This window comes from Takifugu rubripes, chromosome 20 (assembly GCF_901000725.2).
Source record: "Takifugu rubripes chromosome 20, fTakRub1.2, whole genome shotgun sequence".
In the NCBI taxonomy this organism is placed as follows: Eukaryota; Metazoa; Chordata; class Actinopteri; order Tetraodontiformes; family Tetraodontidae; genus Takifugu; species Takifugu rubripes.
The window spans coordinates 14,440,411-14,455,635 of NC_042304.1; the positions used below are offsets into that span (position 1 = coordinate 14,440,411).

The 15,225-nt window shown below is 44.2% G+C and overlaps 1 protein-coding gene across 1 annotated transcript in view; it reads right to left on the bottom strand.

Moving 5' to 3' along the window:
* ddah1 (dimethylarginine dimethylaminohydrolase 1) overlaps positions 1-15,225 on the bottom strand; it is a 41,535-nt gene that overhangs the window by 7,605 nt on the left and 18,705 nt on the right. Inside the window, exons 3-4 of the mRNA XM_003974368.3 lie at positions 2,705-2,804; positions 1,899-1,972 (exon numbers count right to left, since the gene is read on the bottom strand). Coding sequence (XP_003974417.2) covers positions 1,899-1,972; positions 2,705-2,804 — 174 coding nt within the window. The remainder of the gene's footprint in view (positions 1-1,898; positions 1,973-2,704; positions 2,805-15,225) is intronic.

A 15,225-nucleotide genomic window follows, 5' to 3' on the forward strand; every position in this document is an offset into this window, starting at 1 on the left:
TTGCAGGACTCAAACTCGCTGGTCCTTGTTTAAATTGCAGCGTACGCTGCTGAAACAACATCCTCTCAATGTGTTTTGATTTGCAGTTTTACAGGGCTGAAGGTTTTCCTACATTCCAGATGACGGTTTGAGCATTTGGTACGAAGACCCGAGGGGTTGCGTTTTCAACAGTGACCCGATACAGAGCTGTAATAAAGATCGGGAATATTTTCCGAGGCCTTTACTTTCAGAATCTGTACGAACACATTCACATGAATGTAAAACTGTGCTTTGTGGCCAAGAAAAGATCTTTCAACGGACTTCCATGTGTTTTTTCAATCAGATGATATGTTTTGAATAGTTTTTAGAGCTCCTGGCTCCAGACGAGCTTATGAAGAATTGTGTACGTTTTCCAGTCAAGTATATGTTAACACGTTAAAGGTCATTGTAATGCATCATTAGCGCAATTAAAGCGCTGAGTTTCGCTGAAAAGTGATCATGAATGAGTAACAGAATAGCTTTTGGCAGCCCAGCTCTCCAAAACCCAAAATTATGGCAATCTCGACGTTTTCCTGAACCCTTTTCCTTTGCATTTGTTTTTGCAGATGCTAAAGGACAACTGGGAATTATGTAATATGAACTTTGTTCATTGCTTATCCACACACGAGGAGTTCTGTTGCAGGGTAAAAGTAGAAATGTGAGGCTCACAGAACTTTGCCGCCTTATCAAAAACGATCGAGAACTCAAAGACAGACTGAAGGCGCCTTTCATCTGTGCTAAGACGCTAATATGCTGCTAACATGATAGCAAGCCGGAGCGCCACTGCGTCACACGTGTTTGTGCTTTATCTGACACTCGCCGCAGAAGAAAAGCACGAAAGGCCTTAATATTCTGAAGGAACTCAATCAGCAGCACGATCTGTTCTGCCCTCTGCAGGGACCCAGAGCCAAGAGCTTCAACATCTGTGCGCAGTTGTGGAGTGCTAAACAAACCTGGCAGCAAAACGATCCTCCGTTTGATAAAGAAAGGAAAAAACAACAGCGAAAGAGGGATCGCGCTGATAAAAAATGGAAAAACAATAATGGATGCTCAAGTGATTTTTCCGAGTGTCGTTTACTAGAGACGCATCATTAAGTCCCGAGCTATCAAAGAAAAACGGAGGAATCCGTGATGAGGGATTCAAATCGAAGACAGATGGGACGATAAATGCAAATCTGGGTTCTTCGTGTCTCGACCCACTTCTCAACTTTTGATGCTATGTGTTCAAACCGGGGCCACGTCACTCTGCTGCTTCGAATTAATTATTCTTTATCTCCTAATCCAAACAGAACATTTGTTGGGATTTGTGCGTCAGTCGTCCCGTTATTTAATTCATTCGTGACAATGGGGAAGCCAATTAAAATCTAAGCTGGTTGTTTGGAATACAAGCTGCAAATACAGCTAAAACAGGACTGAGATGAAGCCGTCCCTGTCATGTAATCTATAAGTGATTGGTGTCTTTGAACGCTGAGGTCAAACTGCCAGGAGAGAACAACATCCAGATTTAGCTCCGAGTTTAAAGCTAGATTTATGACTGCACATCAGTCCGACTCCTTTTCCCCCGTGTGGCAGGTTTGAACCCTTCATGCGTTTGACATTCGACCTAAGGTGTGATGGAAATATGAAAGTGTTCATTCTAGAACAGAATATACACCAAAAAGTGAAGAGATGGTTGATTTATGTGGCAGCAAGTCGACAGAGAGATGAATAACTCTCTGTGGTGGGATGGATGAGAGGTGGAGGATTCAAGATAAACGAGGCTGGAGCGGCGAGCAAAAATACCGGTCGCAGACTCCTGAGCGATTCTCACAGAACGCACGATTGTCCATTTTCAGAGAGTTTCCCATCTATGGAAAAAGGCCTCCGTAATCAACGCTCACCTTGAAGGCATCGGCGAGGATCTCTGCTCCTCTCTGATTGGTCCGTTTGGAAAGACCCACAAAGAACTCCCGGCCTGAAATAGAAAACACTAATGTCACCATAGCAAATATACATACATATTTGAGTTTAAATTGAAAACTAACATTGACCAGGAAGATACTGGCGTGTCGCGTCTTTAGCCATGCCGCCATCCCAACACTTTGCACTGAGAAAAGCAACAAGCGTGATGACGGGGGCACGAGCAGACAGCCCTGGATATTTGGCGAGGCTGCAGGAGCAGGGATGGGCTCCCGATGTAGCTGCTCAGCCTTTACAGAATGAGCCACTGGCTGTTCTGCCAACAGGAAATGTTTCTAACCCTTCCATGTGAAACCCATTTCAGCTGGAAGGAACAGGAGCACAAAGCCAGTGTCTAGAAACCCAATTAAGTGTACCATGCTTTTTCCTAGCTGCCTGCACACTGTAGAAGGCTCTGACCTGCATTTTAACCCACCGCAAGACTGCACGGGAATGTATGGGAGAATGAAGGGAGACCACCCTGATGGCGGCGCATCAATTTTAGTGCCTGATGCCAGAGTGAAAAGGTCACGATTTAACCATGCGATGCGGTACGCGGCGTCTTCGCTGTGAATTATATTTCAAGGAAAATTACGCTTAATGTGGGGCGCTAGGAGAAAGAAAACCATCTAAGATTACTGAGAGCCAAACTAGAGAAAAGAAAACTGCAAATGGTTTTTGGATTCTGGAGAAGAAGACGCTGCAAAAACTGACTGGAGGCGTGGAGCCAACGGTGGCGAGGCCGTACCTGTAAAGAGAACATCTCCCCCGTCCAGAATGGCGTTCTCGTCAGTCATTTCCACAATGTTGAGGTTCAGTTTCTTCAGGGCTTCTTTCATGACCTCAGTCTGGAGGGGGGAGAAGAAGCAGACATTGAAATCATCTGGTCATATCACACGGAAGGCCTCAGCTCCGTTTCTCTCATGTCTGTAAGAGGGAAAAAGAAGATTTATTTCCTTCTGGTTCTGTGAAGACCATTAACCTGCGGTGGCAGCATTACTCAGGTTCAGCACAACGCAGTGCAACTCCAGCGGCAGGTCGCGATGACATCATTTTAATGGGCCGTAGAATGATGTCATTTTAGAGGAGGCATGTTAAAGCCGTCATAGTGCAGCGCTTGTGGAAAACAGCCTTGACAAAGAAACAACAACCCCCCCAAATGGCTCCCTGTAGCCTCACCTTGTGGTTTTGGTAACGATAGACATACGGATTCCAAAAACACCCCTCTGGATGGAAGCCCACCTGCTTTTGACCTGCGTGTCCTCTGTGCTGACCTAACACTGAGGAAAGAACGCATCCATCCTGGTTGAACCTCTGCCCGGCCGATCTGCAGCCCGACCGCCCAGGCGGATTTTACTGTCCTGTTTTCGGGGGGCTCCTGTCAGCGAAGTTTCCGAGGCCAGCCGTGTTAGCGGGAGCATCAGTATTTCCACAAGCCCTATCTGGCTATGACCTCAGCCTGCTAACCGAGCATCGTGGCCAACAAGATGGTTCTGGTTCTCCTCAGTTGATGGGGGTTGAACCATGAGGTCACCCAGGTGGACTGCCATGCTGGCTAACACAATGAAAGACTGAATACACACAAACGCCACTTTATTTACACCTCCCCTAATGGATAAAAGACAAATTACTGTATGAAAAAAACCAAAACTATAAATATTACAAAAAATACTGGATTAGTCATCTACAAACATCAACTTTGGCCAATGAATTAACAACGGACATGTAATAAATCACATTCATTTATCAAAAACTTTATTAAAACTTTATTAAAGTCAGTACTGTACTGTGGCCCTTTCTGAGACTGTTCCTTTAACTCTCCTTTTTCCTGTGATTTTATGACTCTATGTTCAGATTCCAGACACAGGAGAATCCCACAGCATAATCAAACCTTCCCGGTCGCTGTTTCATCTTGACTACACGCTGATCATTTAAACCAGGCGTAACACAGTGTCCTGCCAAGCAACTGGGTTGGCAGATTTCAGAGTGGTTTCTTCAGATCTCTGAAAGCCGCAGTGTGGATCACATTAACAACAGGTAAGAACAAATCCCTCCTTGCCCTCTGGCTTTTATTAACTTTGGTTTGTATACATTGGGCGGGGGTGTAAACACTCCACATGGTTTACAGATTAGTCCCGATGATGTGTTGTATGTGTATCCCATTTCTCTGGAATCTGTGAAGTTATTCCAGCTTCATCAGTGATTCACACACCAAATATTTGATAGCATCATCTAAAATAGGCCAGGCCCGGGTTACGAAAAGACCACATCTCCGACTCCAGATCTCCAGCCACTGCTTCCTCCTCTCGGCTTCTGGAGCCCAGACTATCGTAGCGGGCTGCAGCCCAGGAATCTGCAGAGCTGTACGAAGTAGCCCTGACTTCATCCCTCTGGCATTTCCTCTGACATCACTGGAGGTGACGTGACCAGAAAGATTTCGGGCCCGCCTCCCTCACCGTGTGAGACGTAACGGGCCCCCGCGCAAAGGCGGCGGCATATTATCGTCTCTTTAGGCATAAAGAGGACATCATTAAGCCTTCACACGGGCACCCCAAAACACACGAGCTCATTAGCTTGAATGAGGGAGTTTCTATGTGACGGGTGATGAGCAAACACAAAAACAGGCACAAACTGTAGATAAATGCATTAATACCATGTCGTCACGTTCAAGAGGCACGAGGTTCGGGGGGGGGTAGTGGGTGATGTCATGTGCTTATGTATACAATTTGTTAATGCTAAGACATATGAAGGACTACAAGAACTTACTGCAAATATACAACGGCTGCTGCCCATATGCTGCAGCACAAACAGGGAAGAATCAACTGAAATCTTTGGTGAAATCATTCTGCGGGATGAGGCCACTGAACGGCTTCCAACATCAGTTTCCAATGACCTCAATGTATAGAGCGCATCGCCATTGTTTAACTGCTGCTGTACTTTAAGTCAGAACACCTGTGGCCCTCAGCGAGGCCCTCAGTTTGCATCCATACGTAGCGTTCCACATTTGGCTTTGTTTTGTGGCTTTGGAAGGGCTTTACTTAGCAACAGAGCGACCCGGGTCTGGGTCTATCCCCAGCTCGGGTGCTGGCGACGTCACACGAGGTGAATCCGTCCCTCTGAACCCCTCATCACAATCATCCAACCTGCTTTTTGTCAAATGTCCACCTCAACATGGTCAACTGGAATTCATCTGATTTTAATTTTTAGACACAAAGGTGGATTGAGAAACCTCTCCTTTCCCCCTGTAGGCTTTTCAGCAAAGATGAATCACTTGTTGCTAAATTAAATCTACTGTAGAGTCATGCTTGATACACAAACACACTCTGGTGTCCTTTATTCCCAATATGCTCTGACAAATTAAAAAAAATAAATTTCCTCCACTCTGACCTTTTGTCTGTTTCTCTGGTATTTTCCTTTTAGACTCTTGTGGCTGCTTAAAGAATGTTCCTACAGTAGTTTCTCATGCAGAGTAAAATATTATCTAATTATAAGGGACATCCAATACCCCCACCCTGCTGGAATGCCAGCTGAATGTGCCAGCTCCCCAACACACACACCCACACCCACCCACACACACACACCCACACACACACACACACACACACACACACACACACACACACACGTACACACAGAGTGTTTGGCCCAGCACTGTTACATGCTGTTAGCCAGCTCCCGGCTTTGAATGAAAAAGGCCTTTAAAAATTCATTAGGGGCCGAAGCCTTCAATCCAGTTGGTCTGCCTGCCACATTCCTGCCGTTCCAGGACAGGACAGAGGAGAAGGAACAGAGAGAAGCCTTTTATTTGAGGCTTTTTTTTATTTTTTTCTCTCCCTTCTATCTTCCCTGGTACCCGTGGATATCGCATTCTGCTAAAAAGGGCCATGGCTCTGATGGAGCACAGTGCATTTGGAATGGGAGTAGAGCAACTAACAATGGCATTCCTGAAGGTCATCCTAGCCCCTTTACACCAAGCAACAGGGTCCCACGCTCCAACATAATGGGGATACAGCATTCCTCTGCACCTCACAAGCACGGAGGTTAACCTCTTTAGGCAGCAAAACCATCTGGCTTTATTGCGCAATTGTTTTCATGTAGCTTCTAATGCCACAAGCAGCAGCTGCAAGATGACTGGTTCTGTTTTCCAAGCTTATTTTTCCAAGTAATCCATTTTATAAATAAATCATCACTCTCCTTTTCATGTCCATTGCTCACAACTGTTCTACCATATTGCACAACAGAATCCTGAACGCTTTTCATTCTAAATTAATATTATCCATCCATCCATCCATCCATCCATCCATCCATCCATCACCACTTATCCGGGGTCGGGTCGCGGGGGCAGCAGCCTAAGAAAAGAAGCCCAGACTTCCCTCTCCCCAGCTACTTCTTCCAGCTCATCCGGGGGGATCCCCAGGCGTTCCCAGACCAGTCAAGAGACATAGTCTCTCCAACGTGTCCTGGGTCTTCCCGGGGGTCTCCTACCGGAGGGACATGCCCCGAACACCTCACCAGGGAGGTGCCCAGGGGGCATCCTGACTAGGTGCCCAAGCCACCTCTATCTCTAAGGGAGAGCCCAGCCACCCTACGGAGGAAGCTCATTTCGGCCGCTTGTACCCGTGATCTTGTTCTTTCGGTCATTACCCAAAGCTCATGACCAGAGGTGAGGGTAGGGACGAAGATCGACTGGTAAATCGAGAGCTTCGCCTTTTGGCTCTGCTCTCTCTTAACCACTACGGACCGGTGAGTCCGCATTACTGCGGATGCCGCGCCGATCCGCCTGTCGATCTCCTGCTCTCTAATTAATATTAATATACTCTCTCTCTCTAATTAATATTATATTGATCGTAAAAATGACATCTTCAGGTCTGATCACTGACGTGGCACTTTGGCCCAAGAAATACTTAAGTGCAAATGCAGTAAATAAAAGCATGTTCACTCTATCACCATGGGTACAAATTGCTAGCTAGCTAGCTTCCCAAAAAGAAGACAGATCTGAGTTAGGTTAGATCCAAAGTCCAAAGACCTTCTGACAGAATGTGTGCAATGATAATTAAGAGCAATCGACCCAGTGGACATGGATAAGACCATAAACACAATACATGCATGTTAATTACACAGTGGCTGAGCTCGTTCTCTTCCCTTGGTCACAGTGAGCACACTTAAACCTCTTAATCAAATAATTAAACTAAGAGGCTCGGGTGATGGCTTCATGAATGCTACATGAAAAAGCTTCAATAAATGGCAGCACTGAGAAAAACAAAATCTCCAGAAGGTGTAATGGGGCCCTCAGAGGCCTATTATTCATTACATACACGCACACTGAACACAAAGACGCTGCACACAGAACAAATGAGAATCCGAGAGTGTGAAGTTCTGCTATCGGAAATCAGCACGTAATGATGGTTTTCCTTCCCTCCATCTCTGTGCAGGAAACCCAATCACAAAGGAGCCATATATGAGTCACACAGGTGGGAGCACATATGGAAAATGGAAGCGGTCTTATGCTGTCATGATGAACAAACGGTACATTCCTCAAAGGGAAAGAAGTGCCAGAGGTTGCGCTGTCACGGTCTGTAATGAAAGTATGAAGTGACAACAAGTCATTTAGTAGCTGCCAAGACAAAACAAACACTCCGTGGCCTGTCCTTGTGCTATCCAAACAAATCCAGAGTGTGTGTTAGAACATACCTGTGGTTAACCAAGCCATGACATCCACCCCTCTCCTGCAATCCCCCCACCAGCTTTGGGATTACATAAATGCTGAGAAGTAGGTCAACATGAAGGCATGCACAGTTAACAGTAGCGGATCTGGAGACCCTCGCACCACATCTACCACAAAGATCTGGCAGTCCGCCGGAGTATAAAGAGCCGTTTCAGCCAAAGCTACTATGCTGTCAGAGTGCTTTCACTTGGGGCTCACAGGATATCAGGGCTCTGAGGAGGAAAATGCTCTTAAAGCGTTCAGAGCAGTTGGAATGGTACAAGATGGTTTCGGACAGATTATGTGGAAAAAAGCAACAGAAAACAACAAAAAAAACCAAATTGATGACTTAAACCTATATTCAACACGTGTAAGGTCAAGATGACTACATTTAAGGAAACTGAGAAAAGATGCTGTGGACAACATCCTTAGACAAAATTAGGAATCTATATTAAAGATGTATCTCTGAAACTGACAAACCTCAACACAAATTATCCTACCAAGGATATAAATGCATATAATGGTAACCGACCCCTCTATCCACCCTCATCAAGTTCCTAGGAGCTACATCCCCGATCCAGGAGCGACCATGACATTATTTAACTGGAGAGAATATTTGAATCGTTCGGGCTCTCATTCATCAGAATTAAGTCAGCCAAACTTAGCTGAATCTTACCTGTTCAGGAGAACATTATTAACTTCAGCTTCAGGGATCATATTTTTCTCAGCTTTCAGCCAAGTGTATCTCTTCTAGACTGATCCTTATTCTGATTCTAACTTTGTTATAAGTCAATCAGTATTTAATTGTATGGCACATTTCGTACATAAAGTAGCACAAAGTGCTTCACAGAGGGTAAAAACAAACAAGAAAAACAATAAAACCTAAAAAAAACTTTTTTTGGGGGGGGGGGGGACATATCAGGGCCATTTATATAAATTTCCTACATATAGCTCCTTTAATTTTAAAATACAACAAAGGAATTCAAGGAATCTTGAACAGGACGGTGCCAAGAACACCTTTAGCCTTTGACACACTGCAACGATGTACCAGAAAAACTGTCAAATGCACGATAATACGCGGTCCCAGAATTGAGATGCTGGGAAACTTTACTAGTGAATGATGACTGACTAGTGTGCCATGAACACTAACACCCCAGCTGGTCAAAGTGCTAGTCATGTAGAGAGACACCTACGCAGAGCCAAAGACTGCAAAAATAAACAGAAATATGAGTCTATTTGACAAGTCCAGAGTGTGTCCCAGAGCAAATAAAGTGTTCACCCCAATCAGCAGGACTGTAAAGAATGTGTCTCCTGCCTACCTCTCACTGTGATGGCTCCACAAATACAGTAAAGCTGCAGGCTAGGAGCTGTTGGAAAGAAGAGGCTGTTGATTACGAGTGGAAATGAGCCCCCATCGAGGGGGAAAAAACAGAATGGGCTTCAGGAAATACGCTTCCACCTGGAACCAACTGTTCCATGTTTATGGGATGTGACCCCTATAGACTGGATCTCTGAAAATCCATTAAATGCAGCCCCTGGATAACTGGTTAGGTTCAATGGAAAATATTTTGGTAGTCACTGTTTATGCTGGATTTCTTTTTTTTAAAAATATTATTATTATTGTCATTTAATTATCTGGCAATCCGTACACTTCTTGCTGCATGAGTGTCAGAAATGGTTGTTAGCATTCACGAGGAACAACTGCCCATCTTCCAGGTCGTTCTGCTCTATATGCAACCAGTGCCAGTAAAGTGATTTTATTACCCAGATTTCCTGTGCAGTATGACATCAATTGGAAAAGAAGTGAAAAATTCCAAAGACAGTGTCTTGAGATGCACACTGTTAAGGTTAGATGAGTTAAAGGTCTTTCCACGTTTATTTTTTAGAAGGTTATAAACCTCCTCTATTCAGTCCTAGCTCAAAGAAAACCACAGTAGGAGAGTTTATACCTCGTCTTCGGCCTACCTGTGCTGACAGACAGAAGACCACCCTGTCGTGAGAGTGATAAGGCGAGGAGTCCAAGGCTGCAACTCTGTGGTTGTCAATCACTCCATGGACTTGTGACCTGTCCAGGGTGTATTATTACTTTTCACCTCAATTCAGTTCACTAATGCCTTCATCAAGGTGAGCACACATAGACAGAACTGGCCGGTGGGGTGGGGGGGTTGATCAACCTGAGCAACTAACAACAAGCAGCTGAAAAATGAGAAATAATCACGCCCACCCAATTCACTTCCTGACTGCGGGAGCTACCCACCTCTCAAAACCTCAAACTGAATGAAAAAAGTCTCCTGGGACTCCTGGGTCAGAAGGAGATGCAAATGAGATGACGTGGGACCCCCGTCTTGTTTGTTTTCCTTCCAAGGACCCCGGCAAAGTCAGAGTAAAAATACCCCAAGCTCCCACATAATTTAAGCTGGTTCAACATTTGTGAGGCCAAAGGTGTACCAGAGAACGGAATGCCCATCAAAGTACACCCCATAGCCTCGCTGAAACTGCATAGCATACTCCTCTATCCTAAAGGTCGAGGACAACCTCAGACGTCAATGTCAACAAAATGTTCTTCTTAAAGGCTTCCCCCACTCCCGCTCTCCCATTTCCCTCCCATGCAGGGAGTCCTCGGTGTATGGTGTTGGCTTGCTTATGGAAAGAGGAACCCCCCGGCTAAAAGGTCAGGGAAGCCACGCAAGTAAAGGGGAGGATATGGGGTGTCAGACTCAAAGAATTTTGACCTCACTGGATAGGAATAGGGTCGCCGCTGCGAAACTCCACAAATGTTCTCCCAGGGTGGTTTTGTTCCTCCGTGGATGTTCGGTATACAACCCTGATCTCATGACAATTCATGAGCAAATAAAGTTGTTTTTGTCTTTCCATATTCGTATCATTTTCATGTTCTGATGCGCGTCCAGCTGTTGCTCATCTGCGCTCTGTCAAATATATGAAAAACAGCATGGAAATATAGCTCATTCCGCAGAAAGAAAATAACATCGTACCGAAGGGCTACACCCACACTTTCCAAAAAATGCAGTGATATGTTCCCAATGGGGGAAAAAGCTGTTTGCCCAGCAAACTGCAGACGGACTGCCCTTTTTAAGGGATTTCCCAAAACAGCCATGTGAAAGCGAGCTGCATGGGGGAAGGCTGGTATGGAAAATGAGGAAAATCACTTTTAATCTTGAAAGCAGGGAGACGTCAACCGTATTGGCCAGAAGGCTTCCCATAAATGTAAATGAAGGGCTTTCCCAGAAAGACTTTTTCCCCCCTTCTTTAAACATGAAACAAGAGGTCAGCTGCTAACGTTAACCATCAGGGCCAGATTCAGGCATCTGACTTTAAAGTACAATAGAAGAAAACCACATGGAATTAACTATTCCTCTGGGGTTTAGTAGTAAAGTAGGCTTTTTTAATGCGTTTGAGTTGAGCAGACAGTAAGCTGAGGAATCTGAGAATCCAGCACTGAAGCTGAAGTTGTGGTGTTGTATTAGTTGTTTGTTGCACACTGGCTGATTTACTGTTTCGATTAAAAAACTTCAGCTACAAATCTAGAATCAACAACAAGAAGTGAAGTCTTTCACTTGAATCTCTTTGTTGAGCAAATTGGCTGTTAAGTGAGGTTAAAGTAGCTATAAATCTGGTTTTGTATTGTATAACAAAACTGGCAACTGTTCAGGGTGAGAACCACAGGGATGTTCTGTACCTCAGCACTGTTTCAGAAAGGCCTTTTTGCACATCTCTCTCCTCCATTCATTTCCTTTTCTGATATAAGGAAAAGACACAAGGGTATTCTTTTATGCATCAGTTCAGCATGAGCTCACACATTATGTAACTTTAATGAGAGACGTATCTCTGAACTTCGGGGTCTTGACAGTGAGAAACAGCAGCTGAACTAAAATGCTTTAGATCTCCCTTCAGGTTCAGATCATGTCACAGTTCCACACGAATGATGAATCGTTCTCAAACCAAAATAATGTTTAAGGTTTTTATGACTGTATTTTCCCTTGTGACGCCGTTAATACAGCTCGCCCTTAATGACCCGTCACTGGAAAAAGGGTTGCATTACTTCAACATTAACGATCCCTCAGGAAGAAACAATTAAATTAAATCTGAGCAGGATTTTGGTGGCTTTGGCATTCATAAATTCTGTTCTTGTGTTAATTAAGAGCATCTAAATGAATGATAATGGACTCCCAGGATGCAATAGCTACATCATTCTGACTGATGCATCCCAGCTTGGCAATAAGTGACAAGGCAAGCTTTCTTGTTATCATGGAAGGTAACCTTCTCTTTAACTGACTATGCTTTCCCACCTAAGTGGGATGTAACCTCGTGCAGTTATTTCTACTAATTACATACAGTATATGTCTGCGGACTGAGGCAGAAAATCAGAGCGCAGAGTTGAAAACATGACCAAGTTGCTGTGAGACGAGAACACGTGACTATCTAATCACCTCTGCCCACCAAGGAATGCTAACATTTTCTCGGTTGGAAAATTAAATGAAGAATTTGCCTTTAATTTGCAGATATAAAAGCAAAACCTTCTTCATTGGGTTTAGACTCTTGAGTGCTTGGAAGAAGACCAAGAATCCGAATAATTGACTGTATTTCAACCAGTAAAAGATACTGTGTAATTCCTTAGTAATCTAGTACTCTGCCCCCTCCACGGAAGCCTCTTTCTGCTTTCCTGTGTGTGATAAAAGGCCGCCAGCAGACATCTCTGTCCTTGAGCGTTTGAAGATACACATGTAATTGTTTGTGCCTCAGAGGACCACAGGATTCCCCTCCCTTACCTCCTGCTCTAAATCTAGACTCACAAGGCCAAAGAAGTTGCCCCTTACCCTCAGGCTTCCATGCAAAAACACTGACAGCGCTGCAGTGAAATGAGACAGACTGTAATGGAAACGGCACACTTTCCAGACACTTGAGGGAATAGAAAGCATCTCTGCCGAAGGCTTGTCAGAAAAAAAACATACAGACTACCAACCCTGGCCTCCAGCCCCCCTATTCCTCTACTCCTCTGGACAACGGGCCATCTCGACTTTCAGGAAATAACTGGGCAGGTTTCATAATGATTAGAACACAGACATTACAGAAAATAAACCCTCAAGTTAGGGGATCTTTCAAAGAAAACAATAACAGTGAAAGGCGTAATCTGATGGGGATTCTGTATCCTGAATGTCCTTGTGAATTTCCAATTCATCTCACATGCTTGCTCATTCTACTTTAATGTCTGGAGCCGTATAGCATAACTTTAGGTTATATAATGAAGGGTGAAGGTCTTTGTCTGTATGATAAGCTGATACCATTTAGAATAAAAAGCTCTCTATAAAGTGTCTTGTGCACATGTCCAAGGTGGTCCAAGGTTGTACTTGATGTCTTCGTGGGTAGTTGGTTTGGAGTTTGATTTGCTTTTTGCAGAACTATTGAAATTACAGTTATACAACTACAGTCTGTAGGACTTTTGTGATCAATCCCGGCAGGACATCCATTGATCTTCCTCAGAGTCCCCAAAGTGCTCATAGGCAGGATCACACAACTCACACTAGCCTTGCGATTAATTGTACAAGTGTGGCTGAATCATTTGCTCAGCTTATTAGACCTTAAAGGCTTCACTTTATATCGCAGAAGATTAAATGTGGATGGTTATTTTTCTTATTAATACAAACTGGTCACATTTATGTCATCTGACCGGGATATTTCCAACAGTTGGGTGCAGTTTTAAATCCTGCAGCTAATATTGCAGCTAAATTGTATTAAAACCTCGAGACCATATTGTGGGATGCCGAGGGCAAAACCATGTTTAGAGAAGCCGTGAGCCTAAAAAATCGTGTCGCCCCTCGTGCTTCAGGCGTAAAGGTGGATCACGTTTTGACCTTTTTTGCTAAACCAGTCATCTTCCATCTGATAACATACTCACTTCTTCAGAGACTTTTAAAACCTTCCCATTCTTGACATTCCCAGGATGGTGTGACCTCATTGGATGAACGAAGCTGGTAGGAAAATAGCCCCCGGCTAAGAATTTGCTTCAACATGGAAAGTTAAGCTAACAAAGAATGCATGACTGTGTGCAAACTTGACTGTGGCAGCACTTGAGAGCGAAAACAACATGTTTTCCTTTCTGAGCCTCATTTCACTTCAATGTGCAGGTTATTTTGTAGCTGTAAATGCCAAAGTTAAGAATCAAATTATGCAGGATTCTGCCTCTAAGGAGTGACGTGCATGCACACACAAACACTCGCATATTGTGAGCAGTGCGGCAGCTCTACAACACATCTGTGCAAGCTCAAACCTCATGACCTTCCAGATCTAAGGAGAGATTAACTGCACCTTATAAGTATTAATGAGTAGGGAAAAAAAGATTTAATTTGCTGCATGAAAGAAAAGGTGTCCAACTTGTGATGCAATGCACATTTCTGAAAAACCAAACAATAAGATAGATCTATTATTTAGACAAATCATGATTTGCTGCTCCCAACATGTCTTGTATACATACTGCCCAGCGACCATTGTCATGAGTGGGAAATGGACTGTACTATAGAGCTTTTCTAGTTGTAACTACACAAATTGCTTTACATTACTGTCTGCATTCACCCTTTCACGCCCACACACCGATAATCATTCATGCCCATTGAAACACAGGAGTCGGCGCTATTCTGAGTCTTGGTGTCGTGCTCAAGGGCACTAACATGTGTCAGATGCCCTCCCTCTCGCTGGAGCTCAACCACCTGAGCGACAGCTGCCTATGACTGATGTCACGACAACACAATAGAATGTTTTACTGTAACGTCAGAATCAGGAAACACGTACACGTAAAATGCCGCATACTCTAAAATGGGCAGCAAAATAAATTTTGGACCAATCAGCATTTCGCACTGGAGAGACAGTTATACTCCTAACTGAGCTCTGAAAACATCCATTTTCTCAGCTCTGCTGAATCATTTACCAAAACTGAGGTGGAAAAAAAACATATATGAGCACAGAGTCTGGCTTTTACGTAATGCCAGCAGCCAGAACCACAGGATGCATACGGGGAAGCAGAGAAAACAAACACTGAAGGATGTCCTTTCTGAATACTTGATGCTTTTCCCAGCCACAAATACCAAAGTTCGCCCGGGACACTGCAAAACCAATTCACTCTAGACCGACCTGTGATTTTACCTTATAAGGATTTAGAGGCTTTAAGTCATGTGTACGTGTGTATACGTGTCAGCCTGCGTGGACGGTAGGTCTGTTAGTGAAGGTTGGTAAAAGTCGAGCTGTTTGCTCTTTGGTATCATCTAGAGGTAGTGTCTTTGGCAGCTCCTCGGATGCTTTAGGACAGCTTAACACTGATGAGGACAACATTCCACTTGATTTAAAGTCATTCCATTCCTGCGGCCTGTAACATACACAAACACAGTAACCTGCTGGTAGAGGTGGGTCTGAATCGGAAGACCGTTGGAATTACAACCTCAATCCAAAGCCCCACTTCCTCTGCAGGTCCTAAACATCTTCCATTACATACATACTGTTAGATGTTCCAATACTGGTGGATGAAGTGTAGATCTATACGTTAAGGAGGAGGAGGA